A 21292-nucleotide genomic window follows, 5' to 3' on the forward strand; every position below is an offset into this window, starting at 1 on the left:
TACTACACAATAAATGATATTGACAAACCTTCGTGCAGAGACCTCCATCTCTCCTATCTTTTCTATGTGAAGGTTTCCGTTCTGATGGTGGAGGTCTCTCTACATGTAGGTGTATGTTTTAGTGGTAAATGTCGGGAAGGACCTGTGGGAATGGCTTGAAAATGGGAATGCTTACTGCTAAATGAAAGGGGTAAGGTGGGACTTGGGTGTGGGGGCAAGAAGGGGGACGTGAAAATATGAACACTCACAAAAAAGAGAGCACAGTGCTATTCACAAATTGCTCTTCTAAAATTACTAAGGCCCAAAGAACCAAAATCACTTGTACTATACTCCAGGCTAGCCTTACATAGGTCCAGCAACATATGCAGCAACCCAGGTACAGGATGTTAAAAATGTTATATAGATGTTTTACATTTTTATTAAAAAATGTAAACTGAATAAAATGTAATTAAATAGATAAAATGATAAACAGAAAAGTGAAAACGAACGTGGTAGTTTAAAAATTATTTTAAGTAATAACTTTTCTAAATTAAAGTAATTTATAATTTATTCAATTCTCAAACATTATTGCTGTGCCATTCATTTATTTTTATTCTTTAGCTCTAAGTTAATAATAATAATGTATGAAAAATTACATTTTTATTTTATATTAGCATATTTTCACGCTGTTTGGAATAATTATCAACGTTAATTATTTTTCCCTATTACTCACTATCAGATCTGATGGTGAAGACCGCCACTTATGTGTGAAAAGTGAGTTGTAGTATTTTTACACTTGTAAATCCTATTGTAGCAGGCTCCACCCCCTGTTTTGGGTGATGTAAGTCTGCACCTACTGGTGAAGGCCAGTAGCAAAGCAATATAGGTGCTATTAGTTTTAATAGTAAGTTACACATAAGTAAAGCCACATGTGTACATTTACCCTTGTGAAATGGCCCCTAAGTTATTGTGAATGCTGTGCTCTTTAAAATTCAAAACACAGAGATCATATTCATCCCTATTGTAACTCCTAAGACACTCTGCTTCTAGGTCACTAGTTGATAGCAATCGCAAGGGAAATTATATTGATTACACCGTACAACATTTGCAACGGATGTTCAAAAATTTTTTTTTTTGCTGCAGTAAAGTCAGGTCTCAGTTTGCAATGCAAAAGGTTATCTGACTTATAGGATTGTGACAAGTCTGTACCATGAAAACTGCATGTCTCATGTCCCAGGTGTGCTAGTGACAACTGGGCAGTGGCTCCACAGCTGGGGATAACAGATAGTGGCGCTGAAGAGGAACAACTTCTATGAACCAGGAGTGGTTCTACAGCACAGATCCTCCAAACAGGGACCACACAGGACCTCTTTCACCTTGTGAATTGATCTAACATGTAATCCAGGATAGTGATGGCCTCTTATTGTCAAGTCAGAGGACCCTAAAGCATGATGTCATACCACTTCTCCTGGCACCCAGGCATTGTGGAGGTTAATGGAAACTCTAAAAGGGCACGTGGGGTGTCATGCTAGAGTGTACAAAAATGGTTGGTAAAAGGAAGGCATATTTGCACCAGGCACCACTCAGTTCAGCTCTACTCTAAGGTACATGGTTCTTCCACAGAACATATCTGGTTTGTTGAATGTTAGAGCTGGCATCTTGTTAATCTGCATCTTTTACTCTGGCCTTTCTGTGCTGCTTGAGAGCTGAGAGGTGAAGCTAGGTAAGGGCAGGCTAGAAGAGCTTCAGCAGACATCAAGCCTAACCATAGTCTTGGGGAATTGGGCAGCATGCAGCTCTATAGCACTGCAGATCTGTCTCGGTAAACGTTATTAGTTTGATAGAGAGGGTCTCAGTTGGGCAGTACCCACTGCCTACGAGTTAGAGCCTGCTTACAATTTAGAAAATGTAAATAGACAAGCCGTGCAGAGTTTCATCTCCAGAGAGGATGGCGTGCAGCACCAGCCTTGCCATACTGCCAGAATACCCTTTGGGGCCGGTGCCTACCTTACACCGGACAGGTAGTACTCAGGACTGCTCTGGTGGGAAACCATAGATTTTTATTTCTAGAAGAAAACTGAAGGCAAATCAGCTGAATGGAGAAGCATTGTAAGGGGAGGGTGTTGATTCTCTACTGGAAGCAGCCATTCCCTGGCTTACATTCAGACCCAGATAAACTAACATTTTGCTCTATATTTCCGCCACTTTTTTGGTGCAGCCATGGTGCAAATTATTAGTCAGATTTACAAAGCCAAACAAATCCTGATTTGTGTGACTTTGCGTCACTTTTTCCCCAAAAGGTAACACAAGGTAGCGCATTGTGCTGCCTTGCATGATCATGCATTGGGCAAGAATTACATGAGTGCAGCATGGGCATTCCCGTATATCCCCCCATATATTTTCACACAAACCCAGATTTACTAAGGTATAAAAAGATCTGGGTTTTTGCCAAATAATGCTGCTACCTGAAGCTGGTGTAACAAGGAGACATATCTTTATTGCTCTTTACATCCTGCAGCACACACACAAAGAGGAATATGCCTTTAAGCATTGTTTTGTGTGGGAAGGTGTGCCTTACTGTACAAACACAACTGTGACCACAAAACAAGCACCCTCTCACTATAGTTTGTATAAGGGATCCCAGAAACATAGGTGCAGCGAAAGGGATTAAGATTAGTTTTCTAGGTGCACTTGTTCTGATGGTTGTTGTCCTTATTGCAAAAGCAATTCAGGTGATGTTTGTGCACGTCCAGTTCCATTGAAAACTGTGAGCACTAAGAAGCCAGCTCAGATATTGTCGCTGTACCTAATTTACACATAATGCCACTAAGCAACACTCCACGATGGAGCTACTGCAGCCCACAACTTAACAAATGCTGCTGGCAGACAGGTTGTGGGCAAAATGGTTGAAAAAGTTTCCCCTGAAAGCCTACTTTTTTGGGAAACCAACTTAGACTATCTCTTCTCCGTTAGTACACACTCGTGGTTTTCATGTGAGCAATAGATCAGTGTTGGGTGATTACTTTAGGTAAGGAAACACTCACATTTGAGCCGAAAATGCAAAATGCCAGAGACTTTTGGGACAAGTAAATCTTTGCCCGGGTGGAACTGATACATAGTTAGTCATGGGCTTTTATCCTTATTGTTTAAGTTTAATGCAAAAGAACAGTGAAACAACCATTGAAGTTGAACTACAATATACATAATGTGAAGAAGGTTAGGGGCAGGAAAGCATCAGAGACCCCGAAGAGGTAAAGGGTCTTAAACAGAAAGTAGAGTTCCACAGTTGGAATGCAATACATTGGATGCTTAGGAGACAACATGACGTTTTGTTCAGTGTCTTGGAAGTTATATACTAATTGTGATGTAGGTTGACTTGCATATTTGAAAGCACGTCATTACCCATGGATTAATTTTGTTTGTACACGATTTAACCTAATATGCTTCATTATCCTACTAGTTTCAAGCATTTGTACAAATCACTTTTTCTTTTCCTAAATAGTCCATGAGCCACTGATGTGTACAACAACAGAGGCACTATCAATATGTACATAAGAGTGAGCCTAGAGTTTTGGTGTTACCAAACTTAACAGATAAAATCCTACCCTGGAACATCCATCCCCGCTCCCTTTGTAGAATTTACTCAAACCTAATATTACATTTTTGGAGATAATATTCCACAGGAGAAAGAAGAATTACAAGTGCAAAATCATCGTTTGTGAATAGCTTCTACTCGTAAACCAAAGCCATTTTTGCAAGTAAGTTAGACTTTCACGCTCACACAGGTTTGTGAATAGGACCCAAGGTTGGCAAGTCAGTGGCTTGGGGGGAAAAGGGTGTCCCGTGGTTAACTGGTCTACAGATAGCCTCTATTGGTAATACCCCGAAACTGCACTTGGTGAAGAATTATATCTGAATTATCTTTTCTTCTGAAAGTGCAAGGTCAGCCAGGCATTTGAGTTGATCTTAATACTGTTAAAACCCCCTTTGTAGGTATCCATGCTCCAATGTTGTGACAAGAGGGTACTAAAGTGGTGTAAATGTTGTTATCTCATGTTGTAGTATTAAGGCGCCTCCTTTAAGGGGTGCCAAATTCTGTATATCGTCTCTGTGACAACTACTAGTGCCACAGACTTTTCTGTGGTTACTAACTGATCACATATAGCCAGTTACATGACGCCTCTGTGAAATCTAGGTCTCATTTCCCCTTAAAAGAAAGGAAGGCAGATCTCTTATCTGTGACTTCTGTCTCTTTATCCGGATTCTGCTGATTGTTAGATTTATACTTGTCTTTAAAAGGAAGGTTGCTGCAGGGGCCATGTGCACTATGAATTCTTTACTGATAAAGCCCTTAGGCATTTTTTTATTTGGATCTGATGGCTTGGTGCCCCAGTGGCAGCACTTGATGGTTTGGCGCCACCGTGTCTGCATTCTGCATTTCCTGCTGATGGTACACCAATAGGGTCATTTAAATCCTTTCACAAGTTGTAAAATGAGCGCAGGTGATATTTACTCCCTTTTTACCACTGGCACCTGTCAGCGGTTGACCACAAATTACACTGGTTTATTGTGTGGCTGTTCATACCTTTAGACAGCCCATGCATAGCACAACATTGTGGATATGGCCATTAAGATGTGTAAAACGGGAATAGTGGGTACTGCTAGCATCAGGGTTTTTGACATTGAGATTTACATCTGTATGTGAGTATGAACATACACGTTTTGAATTAAGCTAGGGTAGATCTCATATGCATGTGGTTGATGTTTTCATTATTTGTGTTCTTTTGACCTCTTTATTCGGCAACAGATGGTATGTTTCATTTATGTTTATCTTTGTCTCACGATGATGTCACTGTTGTATTAGTTAGATGTGTGTAAATGGTCCTGTTATAAATGATTTCTTATGTTTTTCAGGCTCTGACTGGCTTTGTACTGGTGGTAACCTCCGAGGGTCTTGTCTTTTATACATCCTCCACCATACAGGATTACTTGGGGTTTCAACAGGTACGTGTTATTCCTCTTTAACAAGCTGATTGCTTGAATTTACCAGCGAACATATGAATGAGTGACCTCACTTTCGTGAGGCAGGTGGAAGTGCTGACTAAGTGTATGTATTTATGTATGTATGTTCATGGTATTTCTATGGTGCGAAGCTAGCCAGACACTAGTGAAGCAATATACAAGGTTAAAGGCATGCATAAAGTCAATCAGTAATAGGAGAGAAGTGTGAATTTTGGACAGGGAAAGTACTGTGATGTAGTGTTCTTTAAAGAGGTGATTCTTCAACTCTTTCCTAAACTGGAGTAGCATTTGGGCGGTCCTGGTGGATATGGGGATGTTGTTCCAGATCCTGAGTGTATAGATGGAAAAGACCTCCAACTATTTTATTGTTTACACTTCTTAGTCTGCAGACTTACTGTGTCTTAGCTGTGGTGGGACGAGAACCGCCAGAGGTGCGGAGTTTGTCTGCAAGATCAGCACGGGCGCTGGTCACGATGGCTTTGTAAATGATGCAGCTGTTGTTTAAGGTGGTGCTGTTCGGAAAAGATAGCCAATGGATTTCCATAAAAAAGGGGTTGATGTGATCATATTTCTTCAGCCCATGAGTGAGATGCACTGCTGTGTGTGGGAAGTCCGAAAGAGTACCAGTGTGAAATTTGGGAGGCCATGGAGTAGGTCATTATCACAATCCAGAATCAGGAGTATGAGCACTTGAATAGTAGTTGTGAAGTCTCTTTCTGGAAGAATCAGTCTGACTTTCTTTATAATAGAGAGCTGTTAGTATGCCTTCTTTGTACTTTTTGACAAATTGTTCCTTTAGGGTGAGATTGGTGTCTTCGGTGAATCCAAGTGACATGTCATTCGGTGAGGTACTACACCTCCTGGCTTTATTTGAGGAAACTTTCCTGTTTTAGATCGGATCTGCCAGTCTCTTCGTAATTGTAATGGACGGTGTGTGTTCAACATATCCATAGCAATATGGAAATTTTGGTACTTCTTCTTGGGACAACAATCAAATATAGAAACCTAAGAGTATTAACAGTGCTCTTTTGCTTAATACATACCCCATAAAGCTAACACCATGTGGGGTGCTAGCTCCAGTTGTTATTGTGCTATCAAAGCTTTGTAATGACCACTCTGCACACTCGCTGGATGTTAAATAACTTTTGTATGTATTAGTTCAAAAAAGTCTTTTTCAACTCCATGAATTGTAGTCTGTTAGACCTGACAGCCATAGGGTGGTCTTCCCCCAACTTTTTGCTTCCCTCCCTCCTTTTTTCTGATCTTGTTTTTGCTGGTTTTAGGACTCTGCAGACTTTACCACAGCTGACTAGTGTTAAAGTGCTTGTGCTCTCTCCCCTAATCATGGTAACATGACTCCTACCCTATTGCCATATTTAATTTACCTGTAAGTCCCTAATAAAGTGCACTATATGTGCCATGGCCTGTAAATTAGATGCTACTAGAGGGCATGCAGCACTGATTGTGCCACCTACATAAGTAGCCCCTTAACCATGTCTCAGGCCTGCCATTGAAAGGCTTGTGTGTGCAGTTTCACTGCCACTTAAACATGGCATTTAAAACTACTTGCCAAGAATTAAACTCTCCATTTATTACATATAAGTCTCCCCTAAGTTAGGCCACAGGGAAGGGTGCTTTGGAAGTGAAAGGCAGGGCATGTCCTTGTAAGTTTTGCATGTACTGGTAGTGTAAAACTCCCAAAGTTGTTTTTCACTTATGCGAAGCTTGCTTCTTTGATAGGCCAGCATTGGAAATTCCCACCTATACTTTTAAATGGTGATTTCTGATTTGAAGAGTGGCATTGTCATGTTTGGTATGGTTGGAATGGTAGTGAGAAATCCTGCTTACTGGTGAAGTTGGATTTAACATTACTATTTTAGAAATGCCACTTTTAGAATGTAGGCATTTTTCTGCACTTACTGCTCTCTGTGCCTTACACTTACATCTTGTCTCCAATCCATATCTGGTATGTGCTGGTTGACAGCTCCCCTTGTGCATTCCAGACAGACATCCATAAATACAGGACTCTCAGCTGCATCTGCATTCATCTGCATAATGATGGATCTTCCTGTGCAGGAAGGGTGGAGGGGCTGTTAGAAATGGGATCTCTAGTTGGCAGTTAGTTGGAACCCTGTCCAAGTAGGGACTCTCCCTCTAGTCAGAGTAAGGGAGTCACACACCTAAGATAATCCATGCTCACCCCCTTGGTAGCTTGGCACAAGCAGCCAGGCTTATCTCAGATGCAATGTGTTAAATATTTGTACCCACAAACACAGGAACACAGTGAAAACACTACAAATGGACACCACACAGGTTTAGAAAAATGGCCAATATTTACCTAGGTAAAACAAGACAAAAAAATTAAAAATCCAACATACACAAACAAAGATATTAATTTTTAAAGATTACATCCTAATTAAGCACTTAAAAACACAATAGCTCCAACTGGGGCTACCACAGCGTCGTTGACAGAGTCGTTCCTAACAGTCAGATGCCACTCACGAGGAAGTGCAGCACTGGTCACGGAGTCACACAGACCTCAGGTACAGTACCTTGGAATCTAGGAAAACAAAGACGCTACACAGAGTCGGGTAGGTGAGACGTTGCTGGAGCAGGTGTTGTTCCTTATTTCTACTGGGGAAGTGAGGCATCAGTTCCTTACTGCAAGGCAGGGGAGATGAAGCATCGGTTCCTTACAGCTGCAGAGGAGGTGATGCGGCATAAGTGGCAAAGCTTCGGTTCCTTACGATCCTGTGGGGTCAATAAGTCCAGTGAGTCAAGACACAATGAGGCAACTTTGCAGTTTCGCAGTGACACGACGGGGCCATAGACACCGCAGCGGAGTCTGGTGTCACGGATGTCAGTAACACTGCACTCAAGACTCACAATGTCATGGGACTTCAGAGGCACTGCAGCAGCTTCGGGCCAGTGGTGCTGGGTCTGTGGTTTTGGTCGTGGCCATAACACTTAAGCAGGTACCACAGCTTCGGATGCAGGCAGCGGTGCGGAGTCGGGCAACTGCACCAGTTCTGGAATCGTCCGCAGTCAATATGCCTTGACCTTCTTGTGTTCACCAGAACTCACTTCAAAGGGCCCAGGAACTGTATTTGGCACCACTTGGCAAGTCAGGTCTCTCAGCAAGAAAGCCCAAGTGCTAGCAGGTGAAGTCTTTGATGTCCCAGAGACTTCTAACAGGAGGCAAGCTCAGTTCAAGCCCTTGGAGAACTGTGGAAAGCAGGATGTAGAAAGCAAAGTCCAGTCCTTTCACTCCAAGGGCAGAGGTAGCAGCAGCTGGCCAGCACAGCAACAGGAGGAGTGGCAGGCCATCCTCTAGCATCCAGCTCCTCTCCCTGGCAGAATGTCCTCAGTCCAGAAGTGTTCCGAAGTTGTGGGGTCAGCAGTCCAATACTTATACTCATTTTGTTTTTGAAGTAGGCAAACTTCAAAGGAAAGTCTTTGTAGTGCACAAGACCCTGCCTCTCCCTGTCCTGCCCCCTGACACACTCCAGAGGGTTGTTGACTGCTTTGTGTAAGGACAGGCACAGCGCAGTTCAGATGCAAGTGTAACGTACTCCCTCCACTCTACCCCAGGAAGATCCATCAGGATATGCAGGACACACTTCAACTCCCTTTGTGTGACTGTCTAGAGCGAATTCACAAACAGCCCAACTGTCATTCTGACACAGACATGTATTCCACAGCCAGGCAGAGGCATGGAATGGTTGAGCAAGAAAATGACCACGTTCTAAAAGTGGCATTTTCAAACTTACAATCTAAAAACCAAAAAGGTGTATTTTTAAACTGTGAGTTCAGAGACCGCATACTCCATATCTCTATCTGCTCCAAATAGGAAACTGCACTTAAATATATTTCCAGGCAAACCCCATGTTACCCTATGGAAGAGATAGGCCTTGCAATAGTGAACAACAAATTAAGCAGTATTTCACTATCAGGACATGTAAAACACACTAATACATGTCCTCCCTTTTAAATACATTGCACCCTGCCCATGGGTCTGCCTTGGGCCTACCTGAGGGGTGACTTACATGTAGTGAAAGGGAAGGTTTGGGCCTGGTAAGTGAGTGCATTTGCCAGGTTGAACTGGCAGTTTAAAACTGCACACGCAGACACTGCAGCGGCAGGTCTGAGGCATGTTTACAGGGCTACTCATGAGGGTGGCACAATCAGTGCTGCAGGTTCACTAGCAACATTTGATTTACAGGACCTCTAGTGCATTTACAGGCCCTGGGCACCTCTAGTGCACTTTACTAGGGACTTACTAGTAAATCAAATATGTAAATCATGGAGGAAACCAATCACCAACCCAGCTTACACAGAGAGCACTTGCACTTTAGTATTGTTCAGCAGTGATAAAGTGCCCATAGGATCTGGGATGCTAACAGCAGCAAAAATGAGGTTCAGCACATGATCATAGCAGGAGGTCAGAAGCAAAAAAGACAGGGGAAACCACGCCAAGAACTGACATTTCTAACAGAAGCACTCACTTGCACATCATAGGCTAGTGGTCTGACCTCACACAAAGGACTCATAACACCCCACAGACCTCCTGGCAGACAGGACTGGGTTGAAATGGGAACTGGTGCACTTCAAAACTATTCTTTGAAATCTCCTCCACCATAAAGGCACATTTGGGTATATATACTGGGTCTGTGACCCCCTCAAAGGAGACACTTCTGGACCTGCAACTGGACTCTGTCAGAGGGACTGCCATGCTGCCAAATTACTTAACTAGACTGCTTTTCTGGAAGGACTGCTCTTCTGCTTGTTACCTTCGTGCCTGCTGGTCTCTGACTCTGCTAGGAAATGCTCTCCAAGGGCTTGGACTGAGCTCATCCCCGTTTTGAAGTCTCAGGGCCATCAAAGACTTCATCTGAAGGAAAAAATCCACAGCGCCTGAAAAACCAAAGCAACGGCTGCAAAATTCAATGTAAAGCCTACAGAATTGACGCAGCGCCTGTCTCACAGCTGAAAAATCACCACATTTCCTATGCAACACCTGTTTCATCCTCCCAGCGCGTTTTGGATTTTCCATGCATCGTCGCTGGGCATTCAAATATCCCCCACCACTGTAAGGAGCCAAGGTTGCACACTCGGAAATGGACACATCATCTTGCACACGATGAAAGAATCAACACATCACCTCAGCCACACTGGAAAAATCAATGCATTGCTTTATTTTTCAATGCACCACCTACTGTGTGTTAAAAAGATACAACCACTGATTCTTAAGGGTTAAGACCCATTTAAACCTTTAAAAAGTAAGATCTTGATTTGTGCACATTAGATTTTTGTCATTTTGGTCTTATTTTATTCAGATAAATATTTTTTTTTTAAAACTGGTGTGGAGTACGTTTTGTGGTGTTTTCAATTTGTTACCATATGAGTTATTGCACAAATAATTTACACATTGCCTTCTAAGTTAAGCCTGCATGCTCTGTGCTAAGCTATCGGAGGGTGAGCACAGGATAATTTAGGTTGTGTTGTGACATACCCTGACTAGGATTGTGATGCCTTCTTGGGCAGGGTGCATACCTCTGCAAACTAGAGACCCAATTTCTAACATAGTCCCTCTGTTCGCTTGGCACAGTAACTTTGCATGTATGCCCAGGATGAAGAAGTGGTTTAAAAAGATATTGAAAAACAATCGCAAGTACCCACATCATCCTGAAATACATCACTAAATTATTTTCCCTCTAGTAATGTCATTGTTGAATTGCATTTAGTTTTCTATGATTTTGTCCCATCCTTTGGACCCTCATGTCACCCATACGTTTACTGCTGCAGGCAAGTAAATATGTCTTGGAAGTTTGTTCTTTTCTTAACAAATGTCAACTCAGGAGCTCCCACAGAGCCCTGTCCCCACCACATGTTCAATCAATCAATCAATTAATCAGTGAATTTGTAGAGCGCACTACCACCAGTGAGGGTCTCAGAGCGCTGGGGGGGGGCAAGCGGAAGGGTGCTGCTACTGCTCAAATAGGCAAGTTTTGAGGCGCTTCCTGAAAGTCAACAGGTCTTCGGTCTGTCGTAGGGGCAAGGGAAGGGTGTTCCAGGTCTTGGCGGCGAGGTGGGAGAAGGATCTGCCTCCGGTAGTTGCTCTTCGGATGCGGGGGACGGCGGCGAGGGCGAGGTCGGCTGAGCGGAGTTGGAGGGACGGGGTGTAGAAGGTGAGTCGTCTGTTGAGGTAGGCTGGACCGGTGTTGTGGAGCCCTTTGTGTGCGTGGGTGAGGAGCTTGAAGGTTATCCTTTTGTTGACAGGGAGCCAGTGTAGGTCTCTCAGAAGGGGAGTGATCTGGCTGTGGCGGTGGGCATCGAGGATCAGGCGTTTTGTATGCATTGCAGTCGTTTAAGGAGTTTGGCCGGGGCTCCTGCGTAGAGGGCGTTTCCGTAGTCAAGTTTGTTGCTAATGAGGGCTTGGGTGACTGTTCTTCTTGTATCTGTGGGGATTCATCTGTAGATCTTGCGGAGCATGCAGTGGGTGTTGAAGCAGGATGAGGAGACGCCGCTGACTTGCTTGGTCATGGAGAGTGTTGAGTCAAGGATGATGCCCAGGTTGCGTGGGTGGTTGGTGGGTGTTGGGGCTGCTCCCAGAGCGGTCGGCCACCAGGAGTCATCCCATTTTGAGGGGTTGGCGCCGAGGATGAGGACCTCTGTCTTGGCTGAGTTCAACTTTAGTTTGCTTTTCCTCATCCATTCGGCGACGGCCTTCATACCTTCGTGGAGGTTGGATTTGGTGGTGAGGGGGTCCTTGGTGAGGGAGAGGATCAGTTGGGTGTCGTTGGCGTAGGAGATGATGTTGAGGTTGTGTAACCGGGCAACGTGGGCAACCTCAGAAACAAACTCACTACCATCTTCAACACATCTATCACCTCGGCCACCTTCCCTAAAGAATGGAAACATGCTGAAATCAAACCCTTCATTAAGAAACTATCGGCTGACCCCAACAAGCTCAAGAACTATCAGCCAAACTCCCTGCTCCCCTTTCCGGCCAAAGTCCTCAGAAAGGCGTCAGCTGCAAACTCATAGAATACCTGGAGAAATACAATCTTCTGGACTCAACCCAATCCTGTTTCTGTATGAACCACGGCACCAAAACCACCCTGATCGCAACCACCAATGACATCGGAACCCTCCTAGACTGGGGAGAAATGGCCTCCCTGATCCTCTTTGACCTCTCAGCAGCCTTTGAAACCATGTCCCACCACACCCTGATTAAGAGGCTTCATCAGATTGGAATCCAAGAAGAAGGCTTCAAATGAATTACATCTTTCGTCAATAGAAGAACCTGGATATTTCACGTACCGCTTTTCAACTTGGAACCCAAGAACATCATCTGCAATGTCCCTCAAGGCTCATCCCTCAGCCCTACTATGTGCAATGCCTACATGACACCCCGGCCAACATCATCAGAGCCCATGGCCTGAACATCAGAGCCTACAGAGATGACACCCAGCTCGTTCTCTCCTTATCAGAAGACCCATCCACGATGAGGGCCAACTTCCACCTGTAGTTACCAGCATCTTCAACTAGATGCAAAAGAACTGCCTCAAGACAAAACAGAATGTTGATCTTTGGGAACAACACCTCCCTGTGGAACGACTCTTGGTGGTCCATGGAACTAGGACCCTCAACCACTCCTACCGACTACTCCCAGAACCTCTGCATCATCCTGGACATCAAACTCACTAAGAAAAACCAGGTCAATGCAGTCTCCTCCACCTGCTTCCTCACATTTCACAGGCTCCAAAAGATCCTCAAATGGCTCTCTGTCAGCACTAGATGCACCATCATGCAAGCTCTTGTCACTATCCGCGTGGATTACGGCAACACGCTCTACGCAGGAATTACCACTCACCTCCTGAAGAGACTGCAGACCATACAGAACTCAGTGGCCAGACTCATCCTCGACCTCCCCAAACTGACCCACATCACACCCCATCTCAAGACACTTGCTTCCCGTCCACAAGAGATGTCAATTCAGGATGCTGACCCTATGCTACAAAGCCCTGCACAATCAAGGACCAACATATATCAACCACCTTCACAGCACTCACCAACCCACCAGACACCTGCACACCGCCTTCCTCTCCCTCACTCACATCCCCCACATCCACTGAAGCAACAGTGGAGGACACTCCTTCTCCTACTTTGCCACGAAGTCCTGGAACAGCCTCCCCATCCACCTACACACCTCACCCTCTCTTCAGGATCTCAGAAAGGAACTCATGACCTGGTTGTTGAACTGATTCCACCCGAGCAGCTTGGCTGTCAGCACCTGGATATCCTTACGGATGATAAGCAAAGCTTTATAAATCCTGGTTGATTGATTGTTTATTTGAAATGTACAGTTCTTTTGCCTGCCTCATGAAATGTGTCATGGCCATTGCCAGATATACTTCTTATACATGTATGTATGAATTTTTTGTACCGGTTTTACCAAATTTCACCCTCATTCTGATCTTATACACCCAAAATGGCTACACTATCTTGTTTAAAAGGTTATATGGAACTGAAATTCTAGGATATGAGAAGGAATGTCACAAAGGTGAATCAGTTTCTTTAAGGAATACTTTGACTAACCTACCATAATGTGGCCTAATCGTGAATGTGCCAATCTGGCAACACGTACACCACACTCACTGTTTTATTATCTGTGGTACTGCTAATACTACCGCTGCTCCCAGAAGTCTTTAAGGCAGGAGCAGAAAGTGAAAGTCAACAGGGCTTTTGTAGCTTTGTTTACGTCATGTAGTTTTGTTGTGATCTAATGTGTATTCTGTTATCATGGTAATGGAAAGAACGTGGGTTCTTGGCCAGTGACAGTTGCGGCTGGCTGGTGATGGGAGCTTCACGTTAAACAGAGTGGCTTCATAATAAAGAAAAACATCTACGATACCTATGCTTCAGTGTGATTACAACATAATTTGGCGATGACGGAGCACCAGCACAGCCATCAATTTATTCTCTGTTTCAACGTGGACTTACCCGGAGCACACGCTAATGTGAGTTTTTTTCTATTTTCAATTGCCTTGTTGTAGTGTGGAAGGCAGCAGTGTTGGCTTGTGGAGGCAACAGCGTTGGCGTGTGGAATCAGCAGAGGTGGCAGTTCTTCACTTGGGCTAAACTAGGCTATTTCGTCGTGAAGTGCCTCCATTCAGGCACGAGGATTCGGTGCGAGCAGTACAACGTGTGCTCAGTGTAAACAGCCTTCAGTGTGTGCGCCCGTGCACCTGTGCATGAAACCGATGCCTTACGCTTTCTCATGCGTACCATTCATAGAAACTAACAAAGGATTAACACGCTCGCAAAATGTTTCCATGACAACAGACAGTCGTTTTGTTTATCAAGGCATTTAATAAAGAAATTACGACGTTAAATTAATACAACTCATTACACTGAAATATATTTTGAGAAATACAAAGTGGTTGAGTAGGAGATTTATTGAAATAAAATAAAAGAATAACGAAAATAGTTTTTTAGTAATCTTCTGGCTATGGATACCTCGATTTCACCACCTCTACAATTTTTACCTCATTCTGGGATACCCTCGATAGAATGTGAAGAATGGATAGATATTTTTGTCAACTATTTAGAAGCACTAGATGGTCAAGAATTTAGCTCTAGGAGAAAAAAGCAATATTATTGAACTCGTTAGGAAAAGAGGTGCAACATATCTTCAAATATTTGCCAATTACAATGAGTGATTCAGAGCAAGTTATTGAAGACAAGTTTGTGGAGGCAAAGTGAAGAATGGAAATTAGATTCTCTAAAAGTACAAATATAGTCATGAGACGTTATAAGTTTATACTCAGCCTCAAAGGGAAGGTGAATCCATTGACGATATCGTAACACGATTAAGAGAGTTATCTATCAAAAGCAAATTTGGAGCTATGATGGATGAAATGATCAGAGACCAATTGGTGGCCCAATGTAGAAATAAAAAAATTCAGGAGAGACTTTGGGCTATGATGGATCTGTCTTTAAAGGATGCAATTGAAGTGGCTAAAGTTATTGAATAATGAGATTATTGCATGTGTGAGATCAACAAAAAAGATATAAAGGAAGAAACTCAAGTTTCACCAGTGAGTGCAGATGTTGCTGTGTAGAAAAAGAGCAATTATCAAGCCTCGAGATATGGTGCTCTTGCTAAGCTTTTGTACAAAGCTTGCAGCAAGTGTGGGATCTCATATCACAACGCTGAGTCTAGTAATTGTAATCCCATAGGTAAGGAGTTAGAAATTGTGGTCGCAAAGGTCACTTTGCCAGGATGTGTAAAGATAAGAGAGTCAAGAAAGGAAACGTAGCAGCGTTGTCAGAAGAAGTCTCGAAAATATCAGATTTGATGGTGGATAGAGTTTCATGAGTGGGTGAATGAATCGAATTGCTTGGAAGGAAAAACAGATCAAAAGCGCTTTTCACAATTAGAAGGAAAGACGTAGAATTGATGATTGATTCAGGGTCATTGTACACTGTAATTCCTAAGAACATGTTCAACTCTGTGTGGCCACATGTGCGGTTATTACCTAAAGATATCAACCCAGGGTGTTATCAAGGCAAAAAGATTGAAATAATTGGATATATGTTAACATATATAAAGTTTAAAGAACTACAAATAAAAAGGAAGGTCTATGTCGCGAAAATGGGCCCTCCAGTTTTGGGTTGGTTCCATAAATATGATTTGAATATTGTGATAAGCCCACGTGCGTCTGAACAAATAATGGTTGTCGAGAACAAGTCGTGAAGATATTTTACTGGAACAACAAACTGGTTTCAGGGAAGAAATGGGAGAGTTGACGGGTACATACACAAAATTGAGTTGAAGGAAGGGGCAATTCATGCCCAGTACAAGGTAAGGAGAGTTCTATAGCAGTAAGACAAGAAGTGAAACGTTTGCTTAAAGAAATGCTACATAATGGGATAATTGAGCCAGTGGAAACATTAGAACGGATTTCTCCGGGAGTCATCACTAGGAAAAGCGATGGAAATTTAAGGTTCTGTGTTGACTTAAGAAATTTGAACCAGAATATTGTAACAGACAATTTTCCATTGCCGAACATTAATGAACTGATTTTGTTATTGAAGGGAGCTAGATTTTTCTCTAAAATTGATCTAAAGCATGCTTATCATAAAATACGTCTTCATGAAGAATCTAAGCATTTGACAGCATTCATCTCAATGGACGGCCGGTACCAGTTTTTGAGGATGCCTTTTGGTTTGTCATCGACAGGAAGTTTTTTTTCAGGGGATGATGAAAGAGCTATTCCAAGACATGGAGAATGTTGTGTACTTCCAAGATGACCTAGATAGCGTGGAAAAGCACAATAGTACCTTGGATCTTGCATTAAGAAAGATAGTAGGGGCTGGTATGACTCTTTGAAAGGAGAAATGTAAAGTTTTGGTGGAGGAAATAGACTACTTGGGACACACGTTGACAGCCATTGGTGTAAAACCTAAAAGAGACTGTTGAATCCCATAAGTTCTGCACCAAAGCCCATGGACAAGGACCAATTTCGTTCTTTTTTGGGTTTAGCTGAATATTACTCGAAGTTTGTGAAAGACTTTGCCAGTAAAACTGAAAATTTGAAAATACTATTGAGGAAAGGTAAAAAATGTGTCTGGAATGATGAGCAGGAAGAATGTTTTCGCCAAATCAAAAATGACATATGTCAGGCAGGCATACTAACCCGTTTGATACCAAAAATAACACTATAATGACTGTGTAGGCTAGTGCAGTTGGATTAGGTGTGGTGTTATCACAATTACATGGTACACACGAAAAAAATGTAGCTTTTGCTTCTCTCACTTTGACTGCCACGGAACGTCATTATGCAGTGATAGAAAGAGAAGTATTAGTGGCTGCATGGGGAGTGGAATATTTTAGAACGTATATTTGGGGTACAAATGTCATTTTACATTCTGATCACAAACCGCTTTTGAAGATTTTGTCTCCTGGGGGAGCCGGAAAAGATTCGGCAAGGTTAGCTAGGTTAGCCTCTCACTTACAGGAATATAATTACCTTGTTGAATTTATTCCTGGATGGAAGAATTCTCAAGCCGATTGTTTGTCTTGCATGCCTGTTGATTGGAGGAGTGTAGATGAAGGCACTGTTCAAAGAGGAGACCATGAAGATGCTGTGGCTAGTGTGGGAGAGGTGTTGTCTGGGACGTATGGCACTGTAAGTGAGGCAGAATGGTCTATGGCAATGTTGAAAGATGAAGTTCACAAACAGGTTATAGAAATGATAAGACATGGTGTGAGAAGGGATAATTCTGTAAGACCTTTTTGAAAAATGATTACTGAGTTGTGGGAAATAAATGCACGAATTGTGATGCATAGTGATAAAATAATTCCCCCAATAGGTGTTTGCAAGGTTTTGTTTGATGCGGCTCACGAAGGTCATTTAGGTCTGACTGCTTCAAAAAAAGGTTGCGCATGGATTATTGGTGGCCAGCAATGGATAGCGACATTGTGGTATGGGTTGAGCGGTGCACTGAGTGCAGAGAATGTGAGAAAAGATTGAAGGTAGGTTCCTGTAGTGAAGAGAGCAATATTCAAGATCCTGGTATGCCTTGGCATAGTGTGTGTATGGACTTCATTGGACCAATGTCATGGTTAAGTTCTAGGAAATGGTATGCCATGGTATTGGTATATGTTAGCACCAGGTGGTTGGTTGTCAAATTTATGACGGAGATCTCTACTAAGAAAACTATAGCAATGTTACGTAAACTTTTTATGGAGGAGGGTTTTCCAAGAGTATTAATAACTGACAATGGTACACAATTGACCTCAAATGAGATGCAGGAGTTGTTGCTTTCTTGTGGCATTCGACATTCACGCAGTGCGTTGTATAATCAACAAGCCAATGGCATTGTAGAAAGGGCTAATCGCATGATTAAGGGTGCTTTACAGCTGGCAGTCACTAATGAAAAGGATGTGAACAGTTTGATATATGATTTAGTGTGGGCGTATCGTACCACTTTAAACTCAAGCACTAATGAAATACCCTTTATGAAGATGAGAGGTAGGGCGCCTACCACCAAGTTGAATCCTTTATGGATGCAGAACCTGTTAGAAGGAAATTTTGTTAAGATAGATACCAACAAGGGCATTCAGAATAGTGATATAGGTAGAATTCAACCAGGTTATTGGGTAAAGGTCAAGGATGTACGTATTAAGAGAGGTTTTGGAAGGTTTAGAGGGCCGTTTCAAATAAAAGAGGTTCATAGGGGGCACATAGTATTGAGAAATGCTGAATGTTGGAATTTGAGGAGGGTTGCCAAATATGGAAAAGAAGGTGTAGTCAGGGATTCACTTGACAAGAATGTCCGCAATGGATATATGATAATGAGAGATGAGGATTTCTTGGGAAGTAAAGATGAATTAAAAAATAATTTAAGAGGAATGCAGGTTGGTGATTATTGTTCAGATGATAGTATCTGTGAAGGATTACATACTGCAAGTCCGACTCCTGTTGTTAGCAAATCATCTAGTGGAACCACCAGAGTGAGGCAAACCTTATAATTATTTATCAGATTATGTGCAATGAATTGAGTATTGTTATTTCATAGTACATTGTTTCATGTTAAGTTATTTTAGTGTTTTAAACATATATATTTATTTTCTTATTTGTTCTTGTTTACTCTTCTTATTTATAGTTTTGTTTTTCTGTGTCTATTTTAAATTTAAAGGAGGAGGATGTGTTGTGTTCTAATGTGCATTCTGTTATCATGGTAATGGAAAGAACGGAGGTTTTCGGCCAGTGACAGTTGCGGCTGGCTGGTGATGGAAGCTTCTAGTTAAACAGAGCAGCTTCATTATAAAGAAAACCATCTACAATACCTATGCTTCAGTGTGATTACAACAAGTTTCCACTTTCCTCGAAGCCCACCAGCAAATAGGAAACTGCTTACAGGCTGCAAATTGCACAATTGTTAATTCCCACAATGTCACTGTAGGTCAAATCTATGTATGTAATATCACTGGGGCTACTACTAGTGTTGTGTTAAAAGACATTTATGGGCCCAAGCAGCACTGTTTTCTTCAGAGAAAGTGTGTGTAGTTTATGCACAACAGCTGACCATAGATTAATACAGTTAAGCTATATACATGTCAATACTCAAAACACTTTATAGAAAACTGTATGTCGAACATTAAGGAAAAAGGGGTAATTGTCTTTAAAAGGGAAAGGAGTGAAAAGGCTAAAAAGGTACTCCAAATCGACTCAGTTGTCTGCAGGATAACTCGTATAAAAATAGGTTGCCCATGCTATTTCATCTGTTATAAGATTGCCAAATCGAGTCAAGCCAGATTGAAATATTGCAACTGAGGTATAGGACCATAAGACAGTTTGATGTTGTTGGGTGTACATCTCAGTTTTATTGGTACCAAAGCTCCAACAAAGTGATTTCAAATATCAAAGATGGTATTGAACCATAGAGTGCTACTGGTGAAGATGCAAATGAACTCAAACTCTGGAAGGCTGTGGGTTCCAGGTGATGCAGTGTAGAAGACTCTGACTGAGTGCAGGTACCTCGTGTGGGTCACATATTGATACCATCTCAGTAGGCACAACTTGAATAGTATGATCCCTCAATTTATAGAGTTTTTGGGATTCATACAGTCAACCGATTGATTGGGTGACATTCCAGTGCAGGTTTTAAGGCTTTCATAGCTATCTCCTCCGAAACCAGCCTCCTTTGTTAAGCCACACTGACCAGCAGCTTTCTTTTCCTGGTCTGGTTATTTTAATAGATGCACAACCTCAGGGCCTGACACTCAAAAGCTCTTCTCCACACATAAGAATGATAAAATGATAGGACAGGTCTATATTTTTGTGTGCATAGTTCTCCGCCCCGACTGCAGGATCTCCACAGTCATAAACTTACATTTAATTTGTAGTTTGTGAATACCAAAAAAAGTAAACTTTTACTAAGGTGTAAGTTTAACTTTATGAATCAGGCCCTTATGCTTTTCAGATGACGTTTCCCCCATTGGTAAGCTTCCTCGAGTAGGCAGGTTATCTCCTACAGGCATGTTCTGCTTAGTTCTTCGCCAGCTGTGCTTCTTGGAGAAAGTTCCTCCTGCAAACATGCACATCACAGGAGAGGTGATCCGAATGTCTCTGTGGATTATAGGCAAATAATGGTCTTCCCCAGTTGCGTAGACAATTGCAGAAAACACATATTCAAGCCAGATAAGGGGAGAAAGCTTGACACATGAATGTCTTGAGCCGCAATATCCTCTATTTGCTGTGGCTCAGGCATAGGTGTATAGGTTCAAATAGGGTAGATCAAGTTTGTGATTAATTTTCATCCTTAAAACAATATGTAAATAATTGTAGGATGAGGAAATCTGTTGAGCCACTTTCTTGATTGTACTAGGGAATGACCACTCCCCCCGTAGCCGCAGTTTCACCCTGTATAAAATACTGCACATAAAATCTGTGAAGTATTTAGTTAAGAGAGTCCTAGTTAGGAGGAAAAATAAACAAAGAGGGTATAAACCTACTTGGCAATCTTGTGGCCTTTATTTAGATGAAGTCAAATTCTGAAGTGGTTATTAAAGCACCCATCACCCTCTCAAATCAGGGAAGAGAAGCAAACTAAACAAGAATATCGAGAAGTAGAATTCAATCAAAGTTGCAAGTGCTGGAAGCAAAAATCAGGCACAAAAACAGCAGAGAAGGGGGTAAAAAATGCAGCAAAAAATATGGGAATTAATGCATTTCCATGCATGCTTCACTTGGAAATACCTCCTTATATATGGTTCAAATAGGAACTATCATCACAGGAATAGAATCTACTTCATCTTAGATATTCATCTTAGGAACCCTTGGATAGCATCCCATGAACAGACCACCTTCTTGAAAGGACATTTTATAACGCTTGTTCACACCCTTTTCTGAAACTCGTGGCATTTGTTTGGCACACGCAGAAGCCCAATTTTGACATCCCTTCGCACAGCAATGAATTCCACAGTCCTTCCACCTCCCTTTATTCCTGACGCTCCTGGCAACCCTCAGAACAGCCCTGCTGATGACCTCAAGACAGAAGCCAGAGAGGTCTGAGTGTGCATACTGCCTGACAGTGCATGGAATGTACCTTCCTCTCCTGAACATGTGTAGTCCCTGATAAGCCTGTTTCATGCCTGTTTCATTGCTGTGCTCTAGGTACAGATGTAAAACAATCATAAAGAAAGGCTAAAACTTACAGCTCCTACTTTTGCAGTACGATGATTTATTTTATGCTTTCGAATGTGCAAAGTGGTACA

The 21292-nt window shown here is 42.3% G+C and overlaps 1 protein-coding gene across 1 annotated transcript in view; it reads left to right on the forward strand.

Moving 5' to 3' along the window:
* The window catches only part of AHR (aryl hydrocarbon receptor), a 353719-nt gene that overhangs the window by 208832 nt on the left and 123595 nt on the right, over positions 1 to 21292 (forward strand). Inside the window, exon 4 of the mRNA XM_069211815.1 lies at positions 4894 to 4983. Coding sequence (XP_069067916.1) covers positions 4894 to 4983 — 90 coding nt within the window. The remainder of the gene's footprint in view (positions 1 to 4893; positions 4984 to 21292) is intronic.

This window comes from Pleurodeles waltl, chromosome 10 (genome assembly GCF_031143425.1).
Source record: "Pleurodeles waltl isolate 20211129_DDA chromosome 10, aPleWal1.hap1.20221129, whole genome shotgun sequence".
Taxonomy (NCBI): domain Eukaryota; kingdom Metazoa; phylum Chordata; class Amphibia; order Caudata; family Salamandridae; genus Pleurodeles; species Pleurodeles waltl.